The 19,411-nt window shown below is 52.8% G+C and overlaps 7 protein-coding genes across 7 annotated transcripts; 2 read left to right on the top strand and 5 right to left on the bottom strand.

Annotated features, from left to right (window-relative positions):
* Positions 1-652: 652 nt before the first annotated feature.
* Positions 653-2,667, top strand: AYO21_05594 (hypothetical protein; the record flags this gene model as incomplete). Its single annotated transcript, XM_022655562.1, has 8 exons — positions 653-829; positions 915-939; positions 995-1,175; positions 1,244-1,268; positions 1,345-1,484; positions 1,558-1,912; positions 1,996-2,235; positions 2,320-2,667. 8 exons carry the CDS (start codon positions 653-655, stop codon positions 2,665-2,667), a joined length of 1,491 nt encoding a protein of 496 aa, XP_022512068.1.
* Positions 2,668-3,194: 527 nt separating this feature from the next.
* AYO21_05593 (hypothetical protein) lies at positions 3,195-6,182 on the bottom strand (the record flags this gene model as incomplete). Its single annotated transcript, XM_022655561.1, has 7 exons — positions 3,195-4,194; positions 4,256-4,423; positions 4,505-4,554; positions 4,662-5,081; positions 5,142-5,196; positions 5,311-5,416; positions 6,080-6,182. 7 exons carry the CDS (start codon positions 6,180-6,182, stop codon positions 3,195-3,197), a joined length of 1,902 nt encoding a protein of 633 aa, XP_022512067.1.
* Positions 6,183-6,348: 166 nt separating this feature from the next.
* AYO21_05592 (hypothetical protein) lies at positions 6,349-8,136 on the top strand (the record flags this gene model as incomplete). Its single annotated transcript, XM_022655560.1, has 1 exon — positions 6,349-8,136. The coding sequence occupies one exon, from the start codon at positions 6,349-6,351 to the stop codon at positions 8,134-8,136; it is 1,788 nt and encodes a 595-aa protein (XP_022512066.1).
* A 492-nt stretch (positions 8,137-8,628) lies between these two features.
* Positions 8,629-11,199, bottom strand: AYO21_05591 (hypothetical protein; the record flags this gene model as incomplete). The annotated part of the gene is made up of 1 exon (XM_022655559.1): positions 8,629-11,199. One exon carries the CDS (start codon positions 11,197-11,199, stop codon positions 8,629-8,631), a length of 2,571 nt encoding a protein of 856 aa, XP_022512065.1.
* A 541-nt stretch (positions 11,200-11,740) lies between these two features.
* AYO21_05590 (hypothetical protein) lies at positions 11,741-13,365 on the bottom strand (the record flags this gene model as incomplete). Its single annotated transcript, XM_022655558.1, has 2 exons — positions 11,741-12,864; positions 12,912-13,365. 2 exons carry the CDS (start codon positions 13,363-13,365, stop codon positions 11,741-11,743), a joined length of 1,578 nt encoding a protein of 525 aa, XP_022512064.1.
* Positions 13,366-15,242: 1,877 nt separating this feature from the next.
* On the bottom strand, positions 15,243-16,417 carry AYO21_05589 (hypothetical protein; the record flags this gene model as incomplete). The annotated part of the gene is made up of 3 exons (XM_022655557.1): positions 15,243-15,727; positions 15,829-16,229; positions 16,359-16,417. The coding sequence occupies 3 exons, from the start codon at positions 16,415-16,417 to the stop codon at positions 15,243-15,245; spliced, it is 945 nt and encodes a 314-aa protein (XP_022512063.1).
* A 1,011-nt stretch (positions 16,418-17,428) lies between these two features.
* On the bottom strand, positions 17,429-19,368 carry AYO21_05588 (hypothetical protein; the record flags this gene model as incomplete). The annotated part of the gene is made up of 2 exons (XM_022655556.1): positions 17,429-18,926; positions 18,998-19,368. The coding sequence occupies 2 exons, from the start codon at positions 19,366-19,368 to the stop codon at positions 17,429-17,431; spliced, it is 1,869 nt and encodes a 622-aa protein (XP_022512062.1).
* Positions 19,369-19,411: the final 43 nt, after the last annotated feature.

The following is a 19,411-nucleotide window of genomic DNA, read 5'->3' as shown; positions in this document are numbered from 1 at the left end:
CCAGGCAAGGAAGGGGCTCCGACTTTCGGTGCCACTTTCATCTCCATGGTTCTCCCTCTCTCGCAACCTTCCCGCATTCTCTATCAAGCCGTATCGCGTGAGATGGAGTGGGGCGAGACACATGCGGAAATCTGATGGTGATTGGTGGGGTACACGCACCCGACTTCGAAGTGGATCTGGTGGAGAAGCACCAAAGAACATTGCACCACCACAAGTTCCTGATTGCTTTGCAACACCTACATGGCACCCCAGATTAACAAAGAAACAGCGAAATCGAGTGATGAGACTAATGATTTTGCTGGTCCTTGCCGAGTCCGCATCGGTTCCTGACCCGAGTGTTATCTTTGCAGCGCAAGTTGTATCTTGCTTCCCGATCACCGTCCTGATAGCGAGCCCGTCACGGGTTTATGGCACATGAGGTTTTCGGTACATGCTTCGCAAGGGGCTCAGTACTAGTCGGATATCTACACTGAGGATGAGGGGCTTCATCGTGGATCTTGGAAGCGTCTCGACCGACACCCAACAGGAAGCTACGAGCCGACAGTTTCCATTAGTATTTATCTGCCCTCTCCTCCACGAGGCATTTGTTGTGAGCTCAAGATTCATCCGTTCTCATTCTTTCGAACAGACCCCCAACTTGACATTTCGAAAGATGGACGACACCACCCCGGCCCAACAAAATGACAAGAACAATGCTCTCACCACCACTGCCACCACAGGACCCTCCACCAAAGAGGAGCAATTCGACCTCTTGGTGCAGGACCCTCCACCAAACGAAGCAGAAGAGAGACGGCTGCGCAACAAGATTGACAGAGTGATCTTGCCTCTTGTGAGTCCTGTCTTTTGTTGTTTTCTTGTGGCGACGTTTCCCCATCAACGTATTCAATATCCCAAAATCTGACTGAATGCTACAGATGGCGCTCGTGTTTTTTTCTCAGTGTATGTATACCAAACATGTTTTCCAATATAAAATCATCGGACCAATATGGATCAGACGTCGACAAACAAAGCTTGAGCTATGCCGCGGTCTTTGGTCTGGTCACCGACCTTGATCTGCATGGTAGACAATACTCATGGCTGAGCTCCATCTTTTACTTGGGCCAGCTGCTCTCAGAGTTTCCCTTTATCTATCTGATGAGTCGACTGCCTCTGGCTAGATTTGTCGGAGTTACAGTGTAAGTGGCTTCCGGCACACGCCTCTTACCAACCCAAGGAGAGCCGGCTTGCTGACTACATTGAACAGGATCATCTGGGGCATCATTTGCATGGTCAGCCACCTACACTCCCTTTTACTGCCCCTGTAGGGTCTACGCGGAGGCCAAATCTAATTCAAACTGCCGCTAGTGTTTGGCCGCTTGCAATTCTTTCTCTTCGATGATGGGTGTGAGGTTCATCCTGGGCTTTGCCGAGGGAGCTGTCCAGCCTGCGTTCGTCACCTTGACGAGTATTTGGTACAAGAAGAGAGAACATCCTATGCGGATCGGGTGAGCTCCCATCTTAATACAGCCGACCCGGAAAAAATCGAGGCACAGCTGACACCCTTCTTTCCGTGCACAGTATCTGGATTAGCTGCAATGGCCTGGCCCAGGTCTTGGGTGCATTGATGATGTACGGCATCGGCAAAAACCCAACCGCTATTGCTGCCTGGAGAATTATGTTCCTCGTCTGCGGTGCCATTACAATCTTCGCGGGTATTCTGTTCACCCTGGCCATGCCCAGTGGTCCGGAATCTGCCTGGTTTCTCACGCCAGCCGAACGCATCGCCGCGAAGAAACGACTCCAGCTTGAGAGTGAGGGAGGTGACCGGACCAACTTTGCTCCTGGCCAGCTCAAGGAGGCTCTCTTGCAGGTCCGCACCTGGCTCAATCTGGGATTCGGCATTCTTATCACCCTTCCCGCTCCTGTCCTTGTGGTGAGTCCCCGCCATTCTTTGATCTGCCTGAAGGAGAGAAAGATCTTCAACGCACGCTTTTTGACCGTCGAACCATGCTTTAGTTTGCCTCCTTGATCATCAACTCTCTCGGCTACGACAAATACGAGACCATGCTCTACACCTCTCCTTCCGGCGCCGTCCAGATTTTCTTCATCTGGGTCGGCATTGCCTTGTGCTTCATCTGGCCCAACCGACGGTGCTGCATCATCGTGGGGCTCGTCATGATTCCCCTGACGGGCATCATTTTGCTTTTCACCCTCCCTCTGACGGCAGGATGGGGGATGATCGTTGCATCATGGCTGGTATGAATCCCCTCGGACCATCTTCCCCCTCTGTCTCTCTTTTTTTGTGGACGTGAACACTTATCTAGACTCCTCCCTTCGCAGGCCTCCGTCATCTCAAACATATTCAGTCTGGTTCTGAGCCTCAGCGCATCCAACGTGCGAGGAAATACCAAAAAGGCCGTCGTCAATGCCTTATTTTTCATCGGGTACGCGGCTGGCGCCGTCATCGGCCCACTCCTGTGGGACTCGAACTATGCGCCCCGATACCAACAGGGTCTCATCCTGGCACTTGTCAGCTGGATTGTCTTCGTTCTGGCGGTCATTGGATACTGGTACAGTTGCTATTGGGACAACAGGAAAAAGGCGAATTTGGGCGGGGTCTCTGTGGTTTACACCGATGGCAGGGAGGTCACTGACAAGGGTGACCCGACCTTCAGGTACACTTATTGAAAAGCCTGAATCGAGCATGGACGGACGTCGACCGAAGATAGCCGGGCGCAATTCTCTGAGTCGAGTGGAAGATGAGTCGTTTGTCTATCTAGCTTTCGACTGGCCCAATGTTGTTGATCAAAAAGAAACTCGCCTGAGTAATGCCGATGAGTCGACGGCTGGAGCCTTGAAGTCGTTCGTGCTTTGCTGGTGTCGTCAAACTTGGAGTACACGTGGTGAAGATTTGAGGGGCAAACGGTATAGATAATTCTTGATCAGATTTCGCGTTACTCGAGCTGCTACGTGTGGCTAATTATCCTCTATCCATTATCGCAGTTCCAGTCCTGTGAGATTAAGAAGATGCGGCGGAGGGGGAGGAGGAGGAGAAGAAGAAGAAGCAGAAGAAGAAGAAGAAGGGTTGAGTCGGGAGAGAGGGAAGGACGTTTTCAATCTGGCGTAATTGAGAAAAGGCACGTTGATATCCTTGATCCATGTTATCTTTCCGCCTCTTGGTGAAGGGAGATGGAAAGATGATTCCTTGATCCCCCTCATGTGCTGAAACCAGCCTGGCCGCGATCGTCTGGGGGGCTCGTGCCGAATTCATCCACCAAATCTCCCTCGCCGAAGATCTGAAAGCCATCAAACCCAAACAGTTGCAAGTCTTGGGCAGAGTAGTACGCCGACAGGGACTCCCAAGTGGCAAAGTCCAAACCTCGATGGTCTTCCCGGTGGCCGCCGTAGTTATCTGGCCGAGCCGTTTGGCCTAAGTGAGGAAAGTGGTGAGCACGATCTGCTGCCGGCCGCGGCTCGAGGCCTCCTGACCACGGCAGTTCGACAGGGTCATGCACACTTCCCTCCACTGGAGAGGGTCTAGGTCCACTATCGACTTTGTTCTGATGGTCATCACTTTCATCACCTGGCCGTGGTGGTAACGGCGACGCCAATGTCGAAGATGAGATCCCAGGACCACCTCTCCGGGCATGCGCCCGTCTTCGAAGGCGAGCTACCGTGTTCTGTAAAAGTCGGACGAGCTTATACCCATGTCCTGCATTTTTGTCGCCTCCTGCCAGGAAATCCAAGGCTTCCATACCCTGGTCGATAGCATGTTGAAATGACGGAAGCTCCTCGGACTCCTCGTGCTGGATGCTTCCCAAGAGAAGGATGACTGTGGCGGAGATGCATGAATGTAAGTCCGTGTAAGAAAACCGAGCAAGTAGAGACCGACGGTGAAGAGTAGCAATGGCCTCCAGAACCTTGAGAGCGGCCCCGACGCAGCGGGTCGATAACTCTCGCTGGACGGGCGTTTGCTCTCCGGTTTCTCTCCCATGCGGGACGCCGCCGTGCTGGCCCTTGAGATGGTTTTTCACGAGATCGAGTAAGGTCCGTCGACCTAGATCGACCCAAACCATCTGGTACATCATATCCAGGTGCAGGGTGGCCCGGACCTGAGCTTTGGAATGGTCCAAAATACTCGGCGGTAGTCGATCCTTCCACTGCTCAAGCAATGTTCGAATCTCGTTCAAGGCGATGAGATCCGAACCATCCAGTCTGTCTCCGATTGTCAGTCAGAAAAGCAAAAACGGCACTGCGCCCTGTTATTGAAACCAACCTCTTCCGAATTACCAGGCTGTGAAGCAGAGTGAGCTCTGTGAAAGCTGTCAGACGATCCACTCGAGTAGGACAACTCTGGTCAATGTCGTCCAGGCGCGTTGGTAGTGAGATGGATATCTCCGTGGTTTGAAGCATCTCCGGATATCCTAGAGCCATGGAGATTCGGCTGTCGGAGTATAAGTATGTCAACCATTCAATTTCGGGGAGAAACCCTACCGTTCAATACAATACACTGTCCAGAACACACGCTTTTGCACTTCCCGGGCCTTCTCTGATATATTGGGCGAGCCATCCTTTCTATGAAAAGACAGGGCCACGCACATTCTCAACGCCATGCCGCTGTATGTGTAACCCATCTCCCTGTTGTCCGAGGGCATACCGTAAATCGATGTGAGAAGACATACCTGCACGCTAAGCAAGGAGGGTCGTCGGAGGGCTTGCGGGATCAGTCGTTGGGCCTGATTGAAATACTCGGCGCCAGGGAGGGTGTCTGAAGGATGATCATGTTGCTGTGTTTGCCTGTTCTGGTCCATGTTTGAGTCCAAGGAACGCAAATGCTTGAACGAGGCGCCCAGCGCCATGACCATTAGCGACAGGCACAGCAGTGTGTCGTCCACCTGACATTGCCCTCTCTTGGCTTGGAAAACCAGAGAAAAGACCTCTCTGAGCCAGGTTTCCTCAAAATAAAACCAATTACTCTCCAAGTAGAGAAAGAAGGTCGAGAGATGAAAATCTGCCTCGGCCTCCGTGGGAAGACTCAACAGCGTATTTCCCACCACGGATGCGTTGTCTCCGGGCATCAAGATTTTGGATGTATAGAAAGCCTGCTACCCAAGGTTACTTGGCTGAGAAGTGAGCACACGTGGAGAGGTCTTCGTGCTCACCGTATGGCCCGTGGGAAAGGAGTGGTCGCCATCGTGCGAGACGACCTTTACAACACTGGAAAAGAATCCGTCGTGCGAGCCGGATACCTCATAGCCTTGACAAGCTTTTGTTAGATACTTTGGCTCGTACAGCACCAGGGGCAGAGTAGAAGCCAAAAATCTTACTCACACACCTTGCTCTTGCACCTGGGCCGATCGTGGAGGCTGGCATTCCTGCTCCCGATGTGCATTCTGAAGAGGGCTATCAAGAGCAACCTTGGCCGGTTCTCGGAACGCTGGCCCATGTACCAACATTGGGGCTCCTACTGATGAGCTATTTTTGTTGAGGATAAGGGATACTATTGTGGCTAGGTGCTGTGGCTCAAGGATGATACCGGGATAGATGTTCTGGCACTCGCTGTGCACTGCGTCCACGATACTGGCCAACGCATTCGATCTATAACCCAAAGCTTAGCCGATCCGATCACTACACTGAAAGACATGACGGACTCTAGGTGATCAGTTTCCCGTCCGAGGTCGTCAGTGCGGACCGTTTGGCCTGCCGCAGGCTCAAAGACGCAAAATGCATTGGCGTCGTGACAGTTCCTGCAACTCGCATCTCTACCAGGGAGACATTTCTTCTTTAGATTTCTGCATCGGCTGCAAGCCAATGCAACCCGCCTTCGCTTTTCAGGCCGCACTCTCGGGCGGAATCGTTTCGTTGGGTGAGGTACTTCCATCAGTTACAGGCTGTCGATGGGACGAGGAAGCGAAGTTGTACGAGTGAGTGAATAAAGGGCCAGACAAGTCGCAGATTAAATGCCACAACGGTTAGACCTACTTAGCCTAAGCTCTAGGTGGGTGCTAGGTACTAGGGTAGCTGTGCCCTGATGGAGGACCTAGCAGATTAAAGCTTAGACCTCTGGCCCCCGCGCCAGGAGACATAGATCAGAACTTACCCAGGTACCCCAACTCGTGCCAGCCGGGCGGGCCTCGAGGTGAGTGTAGGGCGGCATCACCCCCGTCCGAATCCGGGATGAGGCGCGAGTAGTTTTTACTCATCTTGGCGTTGGTCCCTCGCGACTGTTCAAGCAACCAGCCTGCCATCATAACATCACCCACTCATCCTTCTCGCGCCTCACCTCACCTCACCTCACGCGAGCTCGAAGCATCTGCAGGAGCCCTCATTCTCTTGCGCACAGTGAGTCCTCCTCTTTCAACCTTCGCAATGGCAGACAGAGCGAGCAATGTGCTGAAAAGGCTTCACCCGGAAGACGATGAAGTCGAGAGCCAGAAACGTGCCAGATCCAACAATGGCTCTCCTCGTCCCACAACCGCAGCCGCCTCCGCCTCCTCTACGCCGATGGGATCAAAGCCAGATGCCGATGCGATAGTGGCTCGTGCTAAGGCTGCGGCTGCGGCCAAGGCGGCCGAACTGAAAGCGAAACTGGCAGCCATGAAGAATGGTGCAGCAACCTCGTCGCCCGCGATGGCAGCGAGTGCGTCCCCCACCCCTCCTCTGAGTGCAGCCGACAGGATTGCCCAGATGAGGGCCCGTGTGGCGGCGGCAACTGGTCGAATAGCGACCCAGACTCAGCAAAGGCCATCAACGAATTACACCGCGCCAGCCTACAATGACGATATGTCCAAAGCACGAGGAGGGTTGAACATTGGTATACACCCTGACTTGCTGGTCGATACCCAGCATGACGCTCAGAGGAACAAGGGGCGAGCGCCGCAGCCTAAGTTTGCAACTGCTATGGGAAATCGAAGAACAGAATCTCCTGCCCCGTTGCAACAAAAGGCACAGCTGGATCTCTCGGGGCCTTCGTTGGATGAACTCAAAGAGAACCCTTATTTCGATCCGAATCTGGGTTCGCGGAATGTACTACCCAAAGCCCGGCATTCTAGACAGCTGGTCTTCAACCAAAAGGGCAAATACATGCAACAAGCGGCGGCACTCCGACGACAAGCGCAATTGGAAGCTATGAAGAAGAAGATTGCGGAGCGCGCGAGGCAGGCTGGGTTGGAAGAGGATCTCGATACCGAAAAAGCGTTCCTTGTCCCTGCCCCGCCTGACCTGGAATGGTGGGACGAAGGTCTTGTTAATGGCAAATCCTATGATGCCATCTCCGATCCGGCAAATCTGAAGATCGATACCCCGGACAGCATCATCACAGTCTATATCCAGCACCCTGTTCTCATCGAGCCACCGCAGGAGAAGAACAATCCGGCACCGAAACCCATGTATCTCACGTCCAAGGAACAGGCCAAATTGCGCCGTCAACGACGCATGGCTGATCTCAAGGAAGAGCAAGCCAAGATCCGACTAGGCCTCGTTCCACCTCCTCCGCCCAAAGTGAAAAAGAGTAACTTGATGCGTGTTCTCGGTGAGGAAGCCGTCAAAGATCCCACGGCTGTCGAGGCCCGCGTGAACAGGGAGATCGCAGAACGAGCAAGGAAGGCCGAAGAAGACAATCTGTCACGCAAATTATCGAAAGAACAACGCGCCGAAAAACTAGCGAAGCAGCAAGCCGAAGACGCCGCCCGTGGGATCCACATACGCGTTTACAAGATCGACTCGCTGGCCAACGGCAAACACAGATACCAAGTCTCTGTCAATGCGGACCAGAATAGGCTCACGGGCGTCGTCATCATGCACCCGAAAATGAACCTCGTCGTGGTTGAAGGCGGCGAGCACAGCATCCGGAACTACGACAAGGTGATGCAGAACCGCATTCGATGGACCGAGATGGAAGCACCCCGGTCTGTGGCAGAAGGGAACCGCGAAGCCCTGGCAAAGTGGCTCGAGGCCGAGGACGAGAATGGCGAACTGAAAGATCTGAGCTTGAACAAGTGCGAGTTGATCTTCAAGGGCGAGGAGAAACAGCGCAATTTCAAGCGGTGGCTGGGAGCCAGGGTGTGTGAGACAGACGCACAAGCTCGGGACGTGTTGAGCAGAGCAAAGATGGAGAACTTCTGGGCTCTGGCGAAGAGTTTCAAGAAGGAAGTCTGAAAGGGCCTGTGGAAGGAAAAAAAGGGAGGTACATGTATATACTCAATATCGCAAAGCTGGCAAATACCCACGTATCAATAGGAGAAACCCCCCATGGACATACATGGACGAGTCTGTCCCGTCACTCACTTCTAGTCTCCCTGCATTGCACGTCTTGAAAGACTTACGCTCACACAACAGTGACAGCGTCCTCTCGAGACATGCTCATCAATCACCCTTCCCTTTGGCCCCAGTACGCCATGCTTTCCTTTTGTCCTGCCCTCCTCACAATAGACACCGAGCAGAACAGGAGCAATAAAAACACGAACCCATCCCGCCTGGTCTTCGTGCTTCGAAAAATGAAAACAGGAGAAGAAGGAAAAACCCCTGCGTGGCATCTCTGACAAGTATTCGCACGGTAGTTCGGTGCCTGCCTGCCACCACCTGGTGCTTTCAGAGCAGCAAGCCTTGACGATAAAATCCGGATTCCCTGTTCTTTCTTCCCAAGTGGTCTTATGAGTTCAGCTTTCCTGCTGCCACTTCCAGTATGCCCGCCACTTTCTCGACCTCGGCTTGCGCCAAACCCCAGTTTCCGTCGTTGATGGCATCTCTCACACTGGGGAACGTCGCATCGTCATATCCACTCCACAGCTGCGGGGCAAATATGACATGTTTGAACTGTGTTCGGTTGGCCAGTCCTCCACCATCGCTCAGGTCAAGAAGATCCGTCTCAAAACGCGTGAGGCGATTGTTGTGATCCAAGCGAGCAAGGCCCATGGTCGACGATTCGAAACCTCCGGAGCCGAAGATGAAGTCACGCCAGGCCGAGTCGAAAGTGTGGAAGCGCAGGGCCTCCTGAGCAAGGAGTTCCGCTGCCTTCCGCAAGGGGGAGAGATCGAGAGTGTTCGCGTCGGCTGCTGTAGGTGCTGACTCCGCATACGCTTTCAGGTCGTCGATATACCTCTCGATAGCCCTAGAGTAGGCGCTGATGTCGAAGGGAATGAGCGGCCTATCGGCCAACTCCAGAATGAGGAGCGCCCAAATCTCACCCATGGTCTTATGATATGACCAGTCTGGGTCACCGAACTTGGCCATCCACTCGAAGTTATCATAGCAAGAATGGTAGGGGAATCTAGCTCCCTTGAAGAACATGTCAATCGATGAGGTGCCAACGATGTCTTGAAAGGCAACAAAGTCGCTTCCTGCGCCGAGGCCTTCAATTCTTCGGCTATCGGCGTCCCAGAGTTCGCGGATAGATTTCCCAGTGGAAGGATCACTGACGCGGTTGATAACGTGCATAAGGGGCCGTTCGTACAGGGGAGAAGCGGCGGCGTGGAAATCGGTACCGGTCACTCCGACATCGACATTGAGGTAGCCGATTCCATCTTCACGCAACTGGTCTTCACGACTCTCGACATACTCGGTGCTGCCGATCAGGTTGTACTCCTCCCCGTCCCAGCTGGCGAATTCGATTGTGCGGAGTGGCCGCCAACCTAGTCGACGCAGTTCACCAAAGATCCGGACGACTTCGAGCATGACGGCCGTGCCGCTGCCGGGATCGGCGGCGCCTGTGCACCATGCATCGCGGTGGTTGCCCACCACTATCTTCTTCTCGGGCTGTTCCCAACCTGTGATCTTGCCCAACACGTTGTAGATGGGTTGCTTCTGCTCTTCATCCTGGAGATTCTTGAGGTTGACTTTCGGAGACTCCTGATTCCCCGTCCAGTATTCAAAGTCAGGAACTCCTTGCCAGCCATCCTTCATCCGACTGCCGTGTCCTTTGAGGGACTCGAGTAGCTGCTTCGCATCCTCCCAGGAGATGGGGATGGACGGGATCTTGTTGAGACCGGCGCTCTCCTCGGGTTTGAGATGTTTCTTGTTATCTGGCGTTGAAGCCCATCCGGGAGTGAGAACATCGCCAACAACCCAGGACATGAGGCTGACAGCGCCCCGCTGTACAGCATCTTGCGGCATAAATCGCCCGTCTGGAAACGTCGGTCCCTGGACGTAGCCATCTTGGGCAGGATCAGAGTAGATGATACATCCCGCAGCGCCGGCGAGTTCTGCGGCTTTGACTTTCAGCGCCCGGTCTCCTTGTGTGCCGTAATAGCGAACAAGGACGACGGCATCCTTGACGGATATGTTGTTATCTTCGAGCGTCTTGAAGTCCTCCCTCGACCCGAAGTTGGCGTATATCAGTGGACCCGTCACATCACCCGACTTCGAATGACCATGAAACACCAGAGACTCCTCTTGATCCTCTTCCAATTTAGCCTCCCATTTCATACTGTCCGGCTCGACAATCGCCACTCTTCTCCCGTCTCTTCGCGGGTAGTTGAGATAAACCTCGTATCTCTCCATTTCCACGTCTTCCAATTCACCTGCTTTGAATAGCTCGGCCACCCATTCTCCCAGGACATAATTGCCCTCGGTCCCCGCGATATGGGGAAAGTCCGTTATGTGCTCCAGATACTTTTGCATATCTCCATGATCGTTCATATGGTTCTGTACAAATATTCTGATAGACTCGGGGTCGTATATCTGGCCCATTCCCATGCGATTCTTTGTAAATGACAGAACGTCCGACGCTATAAGTACATAAAGAACACCCATGATCAAGAAAACACCAAACAGTCGCCCAATGATGACGACGCGGTTCGCATCGAACTGTTGATAGTTTATTCGCGGCCATGAAATCTTGGAGAGGTACTGGCGAAAGGAGGGGAGGGTTAAGGAGGAGAACGAGTTGGTCAGGTTGGTGAAACTCTTGGAGAGGCGGTATCGAAGGAGGGAGCGATGGGAGGAGGAGTCGCTCAGGGGGTCTTCCACATCCATCTGCTGCATCTCTCTGCGCACCTCATCTTCGCCATCTTGCTCGATACCGTCGAGGGAATCGAGACTCGGTCGCGCAGACTCGACAGTCGGGGGGTGATAGTTTCCCAAGGACCCAAGAAGACCTTGCCTCTCCGCATCGTCACTGATCTCTTCTGGACCGAGTCTGGATTGGGAGGAAGTAGGACGGGATGAAGTGGCCTCCTCATAGGTAGGGATGGGCAGGTGCTGGTACTGGCTTTTGTCCCCCATGATGGTTCGATGGATAAGAGTGATGTCCCGAGGGACGCCACTCACTGTCGCATTATGGTCGATGCATGCAGGAAATGATGTTACCGCGACGGTGACCGGTAGACGGGGATAGGATTCACCATCAATCAATCTACCAAAAAAGTACAAGTGATGATTATGGGGGGGAAGGAAGATCTGGAACAATCAGCGCAGGCAACGCAGGATGCTGGATGCTGAACTGCGTGGCTGCGCCTCTCGCCCAGCTTCTCTGGCCTCGGCCGCCTGCGGACGACGAATTGACGGTTTCCTCCAAGCGAAACTCCCCACTGAAACACGTTGCCTTGACCCGATATGCCACCTCCCGAATCTTGGGGTGTCTTGGTCCATTCCCGGAGTATGCAATGTACGAGGTATTAATCTTAACCTGGTCTACTTATGCATTTTTCCTTCCGTCCACCGAGTTCATCTCATCGAACAAAATGCCGCAGAATCCATCCGCTCTCCTACCGCATGTGTACCACGCGAGCCATTGACCTTTCTGTGGTACAAAAGGACATGGAACTCAGGGAGTGCTGTCATAAGTGCCTTGGCCATAACAGACGCCCTCAATCGAGGTCCCATTCACTTGTTGGACGGCTTTTCCGTCGGCTCCAAACAAAATCATCTGCCCACCCGCGTTGCGGTGATCATACGTAGGCCAGTTTACACTCTGTAGTCCATTGATTGGATCCTTAACAAATGCGAGAACATAGTCTTGCATGGCGGCACTCGTCTCGATTTCCAGTTGTGACACCTCTCCAGCTCTGATACCATATGTCCCAAACATCATGGCCAGATCTGCGGCATGATATGCGCCCATCCACCACAACGGATTGATGTTGGAGAAGTTCCCGCCATAGACATACCGAAAGGTAGAGATGTTCAGGCCGTTACGCTGCAGACTTGAGTTGGAAATGCCGCAGACAGTGTTGAGAGTACCTGCCGACACTGCTTGTGGATTAGGGCCTGCAGAAAGATTGTTCAATGGATACGGTGCCAGTGATGCATACTCGTTGGCGGTGTTCGAAATTATAGCCGGCACTCTCGCAACCTGGCCAGCCTGATATCGGGCAGTGTAATTGCTAAAGACGACGTCTTCGTCCGCAATTGGAGTGAAAGCGATTGGGGCCTGACCAGTGTTTGTTGTGCTTGAGTTGTCTTGATACTGACCAACGAAGTTCTCGATCTCACTGACAGGAACTCTTCGCATGCATTCTAACTCAGCAGTCTTGTTGGCTGGAAAGTCACAGCCGAGATTGTGTGCCACAAATGTGAAGTTGGTGCCATCGATGTCAGCATTCGCAGTGCTTGATAATGCTGTTCCAGATTGCATGAAGAAGCCGCGTGCTATGGGGTCCTTATAGTAAGCAAAATTGTAATAGTCGGTCGAACGAGAACCTGCTGATTGCCCCCAGAGCGTTATAGCGGTCGGATCGCCGCCAAAGCTTGCGATATTGGCCTGCAGCCACTCAAGCGCTGCTCTTTGATCTCGAAGGCCCAGGTTTTGAGTTGTCAATCCTGCCGCGTTGGGGAAGCCCATGATGTTCACCCGGTAGTTGATGGTCACCACAATATGACTCTGGCTTCGCGCTACCCATTCAGCTGGTATTTGGATCGGTATGTTGACTCCTCCAGTTACCATACCTCCTGAAAGGCTTGTCAGAACAACGAAAGGATCTCTCAAAGGGACATACCTCCTGTCATGAACATAATCACCGGGAGCTTGGAAGCCGCAGTGGCATTGAGCGGAGTCCAAATGGCCAGACTCAGGCAATCTTCAGACGTCCCGTACGCATACAGACCGGCACTGGTGCTTTCACCGCCATCAAAGATCAACCATTCCGGAATCTGCTCACTCCACACCGACTTGACCCTGCTCACAAACTGTGGGCACGAGAGCGGATATTGAGTGGCATCATAATGCTTGTTTGAGGTCGGAAGCTTCTGAGGAGGGAGCCAGCGGCGTTCATCTGTTGGAGGAAGAGCATATGGAACATTGCGAAATTCGCGAACATTTGGGTAAGTTGGGTTGAGGAGCCCAGTGAAGATGCCGGTGCTCGCGGTGACTGAAAGGCTCTGGCTGGATATGCAAGCTGCGCCGGCAACGGTAGTGAGGCCACCGAAAAGAAACGGGGTAAGCAATCTCATTATGGCGATATGGGCTTAGACGGTGCGAAAGGGATCCAGAGACACTTCTTCGTCCCGGCTGTCGCCCTCATGGTCTAAATACTCCATCCAGTGATGTATCGATCCCGTTTCTCTCGGGGTGCTCTCCATATTTCCCAGGGATGCCTCTCGAACATCGCTGCTTCGCCGGTATTTGAACCGAGCAGGGCACGAAGTGGTATTGAGAGAACGAGGGGTTGATGCAGATGGAGATGTCTCTCAGGTAAGTGGTGAAGCTTGCACGGATAAAAGGCCAGGTCATGCAGTCAATATCAAGCTAAATCCCCAATTAGCCAGATCAATTTCTGTGGAGATGATGATCGACGTCTCCACGCATCCTTCAAGGCTTGATCGGCACAACGCGGGGTTTGGGGAGGAGTCGATACAAGGACACAAAATACATCCTGTGACTGCTTTTGAAGAGATGGATGGATTTGACCGAGCAGGGCTGGTTCAGGACAGAGCTGCCGCGTGGCAGGGAAGTCTTGAGCCCTGTATATTGGTTTACCTGTTGTCCATCAGTCATGACGGCAATTTGCCTCCGGAGAATCTCGTCGCGCTACCCACAATTGTCCGCTCATACATGGCCCAATCCAGACTTTTCAGGTGGATGGTACTTGATACACATCAGGGACCTTCTGTTCCCGCGATTCAACAATTCAGAGGTGCATGATATCAATGCAGATGACGCGTGGATGTGGCCATCGACGTGGTCACTCCGGTTCACGTTTGTTCCAGCGAGGCCAGATGAGAGTATCACTAAGCGATTGCAGAAATCTCCCCTGACATGGTTTCTGTTCTTGACTGCAAACTGCGAATCTACAGTCACTCCAGGGTGCTGGTCAGATGTCTTTGATAACAAGATGCAAGTCTCCCAGTACATAAAGAAGCGGCAGGTAGGTGAAGTGTGGCCATATACTCTAGCAGTGGCATGTGCAATGGATTCACCGTGCAGGCCTCGACTGCACTAAACATCACATTGCAGAACACGCATGGCTCGCCTCCATCACATCCCCATGATGCACGCATGTGTTCCTTTTCGTTTGTCGGCTCAATATCATCACTGTGACCAGATATAAGTATGTCTGTGCGAGTTTGTTTACCACTTGAGCTTCGAAGACAAAAGGAAACAGACCTTGAAGCAACAGTTCCACAGATACATCAACGAGAGCACCACAACACATTCGACAACGACAACAGACCAGAATACCTGAATCACCAACCCACGCACCAACTGTTCTCACAGCTGGCATTCGTATCGATAAAGAAGGCAATCCATCTTCTACTTGGTCGCGTTCTTGATTAGGCGAATAGATATACACAGTTGCACTTGCTAAGATGTGCTATCTTTTGTTCAACTACTACATCTGCGGCCACAGTGACACTACGGAGCACCACTGCAATAAATCACCGAGGGAAAGAATACGGTGCCTCTGGGGCCAGTATCGACGAGACGTCCCTGAGCCGTGTCACGTATGCAAACGACGTCAGGGATCGAGACTATAGTTCTCGCTGCACATTATCGCTCGACACAGGGTGGGCTCTGGCGTCTAAAGCGACACCACCATGTCGTAAAGAGCTCAAGGTCTCATGCTTAGCCGCTAGCCATGAAGTAATTCAGGTTGCTCATCCAGCTCCTAGACATGAGCATTGATATTCAGGGCGAGACGATGTGACAGGTCCAAGAAGCCGTTCGTTCCTCGAGTAACTCGGTTTTCGGGTGCCCAAAGTCGGCCCCTCCGTCCAGGAGGCAGTGGAAAGAATGATATTTCGGTGCTACCACCATCCTGTGCTAGTGAATGGTATCCAACAGTAGAGCTTCCATAAACTGTTACCTGGAGATTGGCGAAATGCCCAAATCACTCCTCGAGTCCTTGAGCATCACCATCTCCAGCGCGGAACCGGCCTCGAATCAGCCTCTCATTCCAATCTTGTTCCATCTTCTGAACCCTCTCCCAATTCAGCTTCCGCTGATTCTGCTGAGCACTCTCCCTCCCACCACTTTCACTCGCATCTTGTGATTGCTCGTTCGCCATCTCGTCTTGTCTCTTCCTCCCAAACCGCGCCGCCATGCTCGCCAGACTCGCAGCCCTCGCTCGATTGACATCCTCCTCTCCCCGACGCAGCAGGTTATCCCGCTCGGCGATCCATGCCTTGTACGATGGCTTCTTCCGACGCTCCGTCTGTTTAGTCTGCTGGCCATCCTCATCGAGATACACGCTGTACTGGCAAAACTCCCACACGCGAAGCTGCTTTTCAAATCCGCTGTTTGGGCATATTTCTGGGCGTGACTCCCTCGCCAGCGCCAGGGCGTCCGAGTACGAGAGTTTGAATTTCCGCATCACTTTTTTTTTTTTGGTGAGTTCCAATGTCAGCACTGCATATTTCGCTCGTTTTATTTCGACAAAAAGAACATTATCGGGAGAAGAGAATGCTGGTACGTACAGAATCCAACGACAAATGCTCCCGAGCGAGAAACGCCCAGCTTACAGTGGACGAGGATACCGGGCTGAAGCTGATTTCTGTTTCCAGCAACAAGCTCTTCTTCTTCCTCTTCTCCTCCTTCCTCGCCACTCCGACCCAGACTCAAGCCCTCTTCGATCCAATCACACGCCTCCCCGAGATACTGGAGGATATCGACAAGGGGGTCGTCATCGATCTCGATCGCCCAGGTTTTGATATCGAGAGGTTCCATCTGTTTTTCGTTGCCCTCTCCTCTCCTCGCGGCGTGAGCGTCAAGGTGAGCATCTGTTGCTGCACGCCCAATTTCATGGTCCTGTGCCACCGAGAGAATGCGAACGATGTTATCTTCTCGGCGGCATCGAGTTGAAGACGCGGCAAAGCGACTAGAGACACACTTGTAGTTTCCATTGATGAGTTCAAAACATGTTTTGTGTATTTTGTCGGAAAATTTTGAAGAGAAAGAGAATAGAAGTGAGACTGAGAGTGGTAGAAAGAAAAACTGTTTCACGTACTCGGATATAAACAGGCCAGGGACGGCTTTGATCGGGACGAGTTTCGGCCTCTGTAGCATGTCCATCACAATCGCATTCACATCCACGTTCACATACGAGTAGGGTAGTTCGAATTCACGGTTCTGCCGTTTTGGTATCGGGTAATAATCTCTCGGAGATATCCTTTCCCTTTTTTTTTGGCCGGTTGGTTGGTCAAGATTAACGGATGCTGGCTGACTGTCAGTACAAAGTCGCGCTGTGTCTCGTCTACTTGATAAACAAGTAATTCAAACTTCAGCAAGTTATACTCGGGGCTTTTTCTTAGTAATTACCTCACTCACAGGTAGGCACCCAGTAGGTATCTAGGTACCAAGTAGTAATAATCACTGTAGCCTATCTCAGCTCGAGAATAACTGGCCAAGTAATGGGGGCCGAAACACATTCCTGTCACCATGGCTACATCAGGCATCAGGCATCAGGCACCGAGTACCATGTACCAGGCCCTCAGTTTGAGGTATATGCATGCCTCGTACACCCCCTTCTTCAAAAGGTCTTACGCCATCATTTCTCTCCAAGAGACATCACATACGAGTTTCTCATGCCGAAGTGGATGGAGGAGTGGGACGAGCGAGGCTGAGTGGATCCAGGGGGTCCCCGTAATGCTTACCTCTGCTACCTCGTACTTGTAGGTATCTATGTAGGCCTCTACGAAGTATCTATGGGGCGTGAGCACTAGCGGCCGAAGCTGTCCCCACGCAACACAGGCACCATAGGTCTGGGACCAGGTACTCGGCTTCCCGCTCCATGACACCCTTCAGAAGATCGACCTACTGGTGATATGCTGCCACTGGATCGGACAAATATATCTGACGTATGTCGAAGTGGTCGCGTTCCAATACACATGGACATGACAGACGGTAAGCTTGGAGACCAGGACATGGCTTTCTATTTAGCTTTATGACGCTGATCTAAGGTCACAGCCCTACAGACCAAGACTATTGAATACTCCTCTCCACAAGGTATCTACAGCACCGTTCTTTCAGAGCTCGACTCTTCAGACACACTCTATCAAAAGATCCAGGTCTCAAACATCATTCCCCAAACCGCGTGACTTCGAGACCCTCGAATTCATTGTCTTGCCGCCACTTGTTCAAAATGTCAATAAAAGCCAGTACACCCCCTCCGTACGGTGCGTTGCGTTGGGCACGCAGCGAAAAGTCGCCTTCGTTGTTGTAATAGCCCGGGGTGCAGTCGCGCAGGAGGTTGAATCTCATCTTGGTGGTCTCGACGATGGTGTCGACCCATTTGGCCTCGGCGGTGGCCGTCGCTTCGATCGTGGCGACCCCGCGTCTCTTGCACTCGGACACGACGTAGGCGAGATGTCGGGCCTGTTCGTTGGTGAGGTGGATAAAGTTCACCGACAGGGCGGACTGGAGATTGCCAACGAGGAAGCAATTGGGAAACCCGTGGGTGGTCCAGCCGTGGTAGGTCAGGGGGCCTTGTCGCCACTTCTCGGCCAATGTCCGATTGTCGCGCCCGTATATCTCCATCCCGGCGCGTTGCGAAAAGTCGGTCGTCACCTCGAAGCCCGTGGCGTAGACAATGCAATCTAATTCATATTCTTTCCCGTTTGCCACGACGCCTTTCGAAGTGATCGCTTCCACCCCTTTGCCTCGGGTGTCAACGAGATGGACATTCGGCCGATTAAACGTCTGTAGATACTCATCGTGGCAACAGGGTCGTTTGCAAAAATGGTTATACCACGGCTTCAGGCCCTCGGCCGTCTCTTTGTCCTTGACGATGGCGTCTACCCGCGCACGTAGCGATTCCATCTTCTTAAAATCGGCCAGTTGGAGCTCCGCGGCGTATGCCTCGGGAGACATGGCCTTCATCTTTGTCGGGTTTGGACGGAGATTTCCTAGAGACTCGGTCCATGCGTCGGCAACCAGGTCTTTCTCCTGATACCCACCGCTAAGGATGATGGTAAAGTTATCCATGCGTTCCTGTTGCCAACCCTTGTGTAACGTCTTCGCCCAGTCTTGGTCGGTCGGTTTGTTTCCTCGAACATCAATCGAAGACGGTGTCCGCTGGAACACGTAGAGCTCCTTGGCCCACGCCCCGAGTTGCGGAACTAGTTGTACCGCAGTAGCGCCCGTGCCGATAATACCAATCCGCTTATCCGCGAGCTTGGTGAGCCCGCCGTCCTCATTTCCTCCTGTATATTCGTAATTCCAACGACTCGAGTGAAATGAATGGCCTTGAAATGACTCGATGCCAGACAATCCAGGAAGCTTGGGTCTATGGAGCGGACCGGCGACAGGAATGACGAACCGTGCTCGAATGCTGTCTTGCCTTGTCGTCTCCACAGACCAGGAGGAGTTAGGGGCACTCCACCGCAAGGAGAGCACCTCGGTCTGAAAGAGAGTCCTAGAATAGAGGTCATATTGCTTTCCGATTCTTTGCGAGTGAGCCAGCAACTCTGGCGAATGTGCATATTTCTCTGTTGGCACGTAGTTGGTCTCTTCCAGAAGTGGCATGTAGATGTAAGATTCCACGTCGCACTGGGCACCAGGATATCTGTTCCAGTACCTAGGGGAAAGGCTTTGTTAGGAGTCGCCCTGCTACATCACCCCAGGTCTCCAACAGAAATTCAGACTCACCACGTGCCTCCGAAATCGCCGCCTTTCTCGATGATGCGAAAGTTGTTTATGCCCTGCTCGATTAGCCGCACCGCGACTAATTGGCCTCCGTAGCCTCCGCCGATGATCACAACGTCACAGTCCAGGTCAACGGGATCGCGAGTGAAGCCCGGTTCGACGTAAGGATCCTCGACGTAACCCAGAAGTGATCCTTCGACTGGTCGATACTGGTTGAAGCCGCCATTGTCCAAACGCTTGTCTCGTTCCGCCAGGTACTTTGATTTGAGAGCCTTGGGGTCGAAATCAACCTCCCTAGATAGCCATGACACTGTTTTAGTAGGTTTCGGCGGGTCTAATACCGGCATGGCTTCGATGATCGGAGCCGCCGCCATAGTTGATACGTGCTGGCCCCGGTAGGGATGCGACTGGCTCAAT

This window comes from Fonsecaea monophora (assembly GCF_001642475.1).
Source record: "Fonsecaea monophora strain CBS 269.37 chromosome Unknown Scaff36, whole genome shotgun sequence".
Taxonomy (NCBI): Eukaryota; Fungi; Ascomycota; class Eurotiomycetes; order Chaetothyriales; family Herpotrichiellaceae; genus Fonsecaea; species Fonsecaea monophora.
This window is presented reverse-complemented; position numbering and strand designations above follow the sequence as displayed.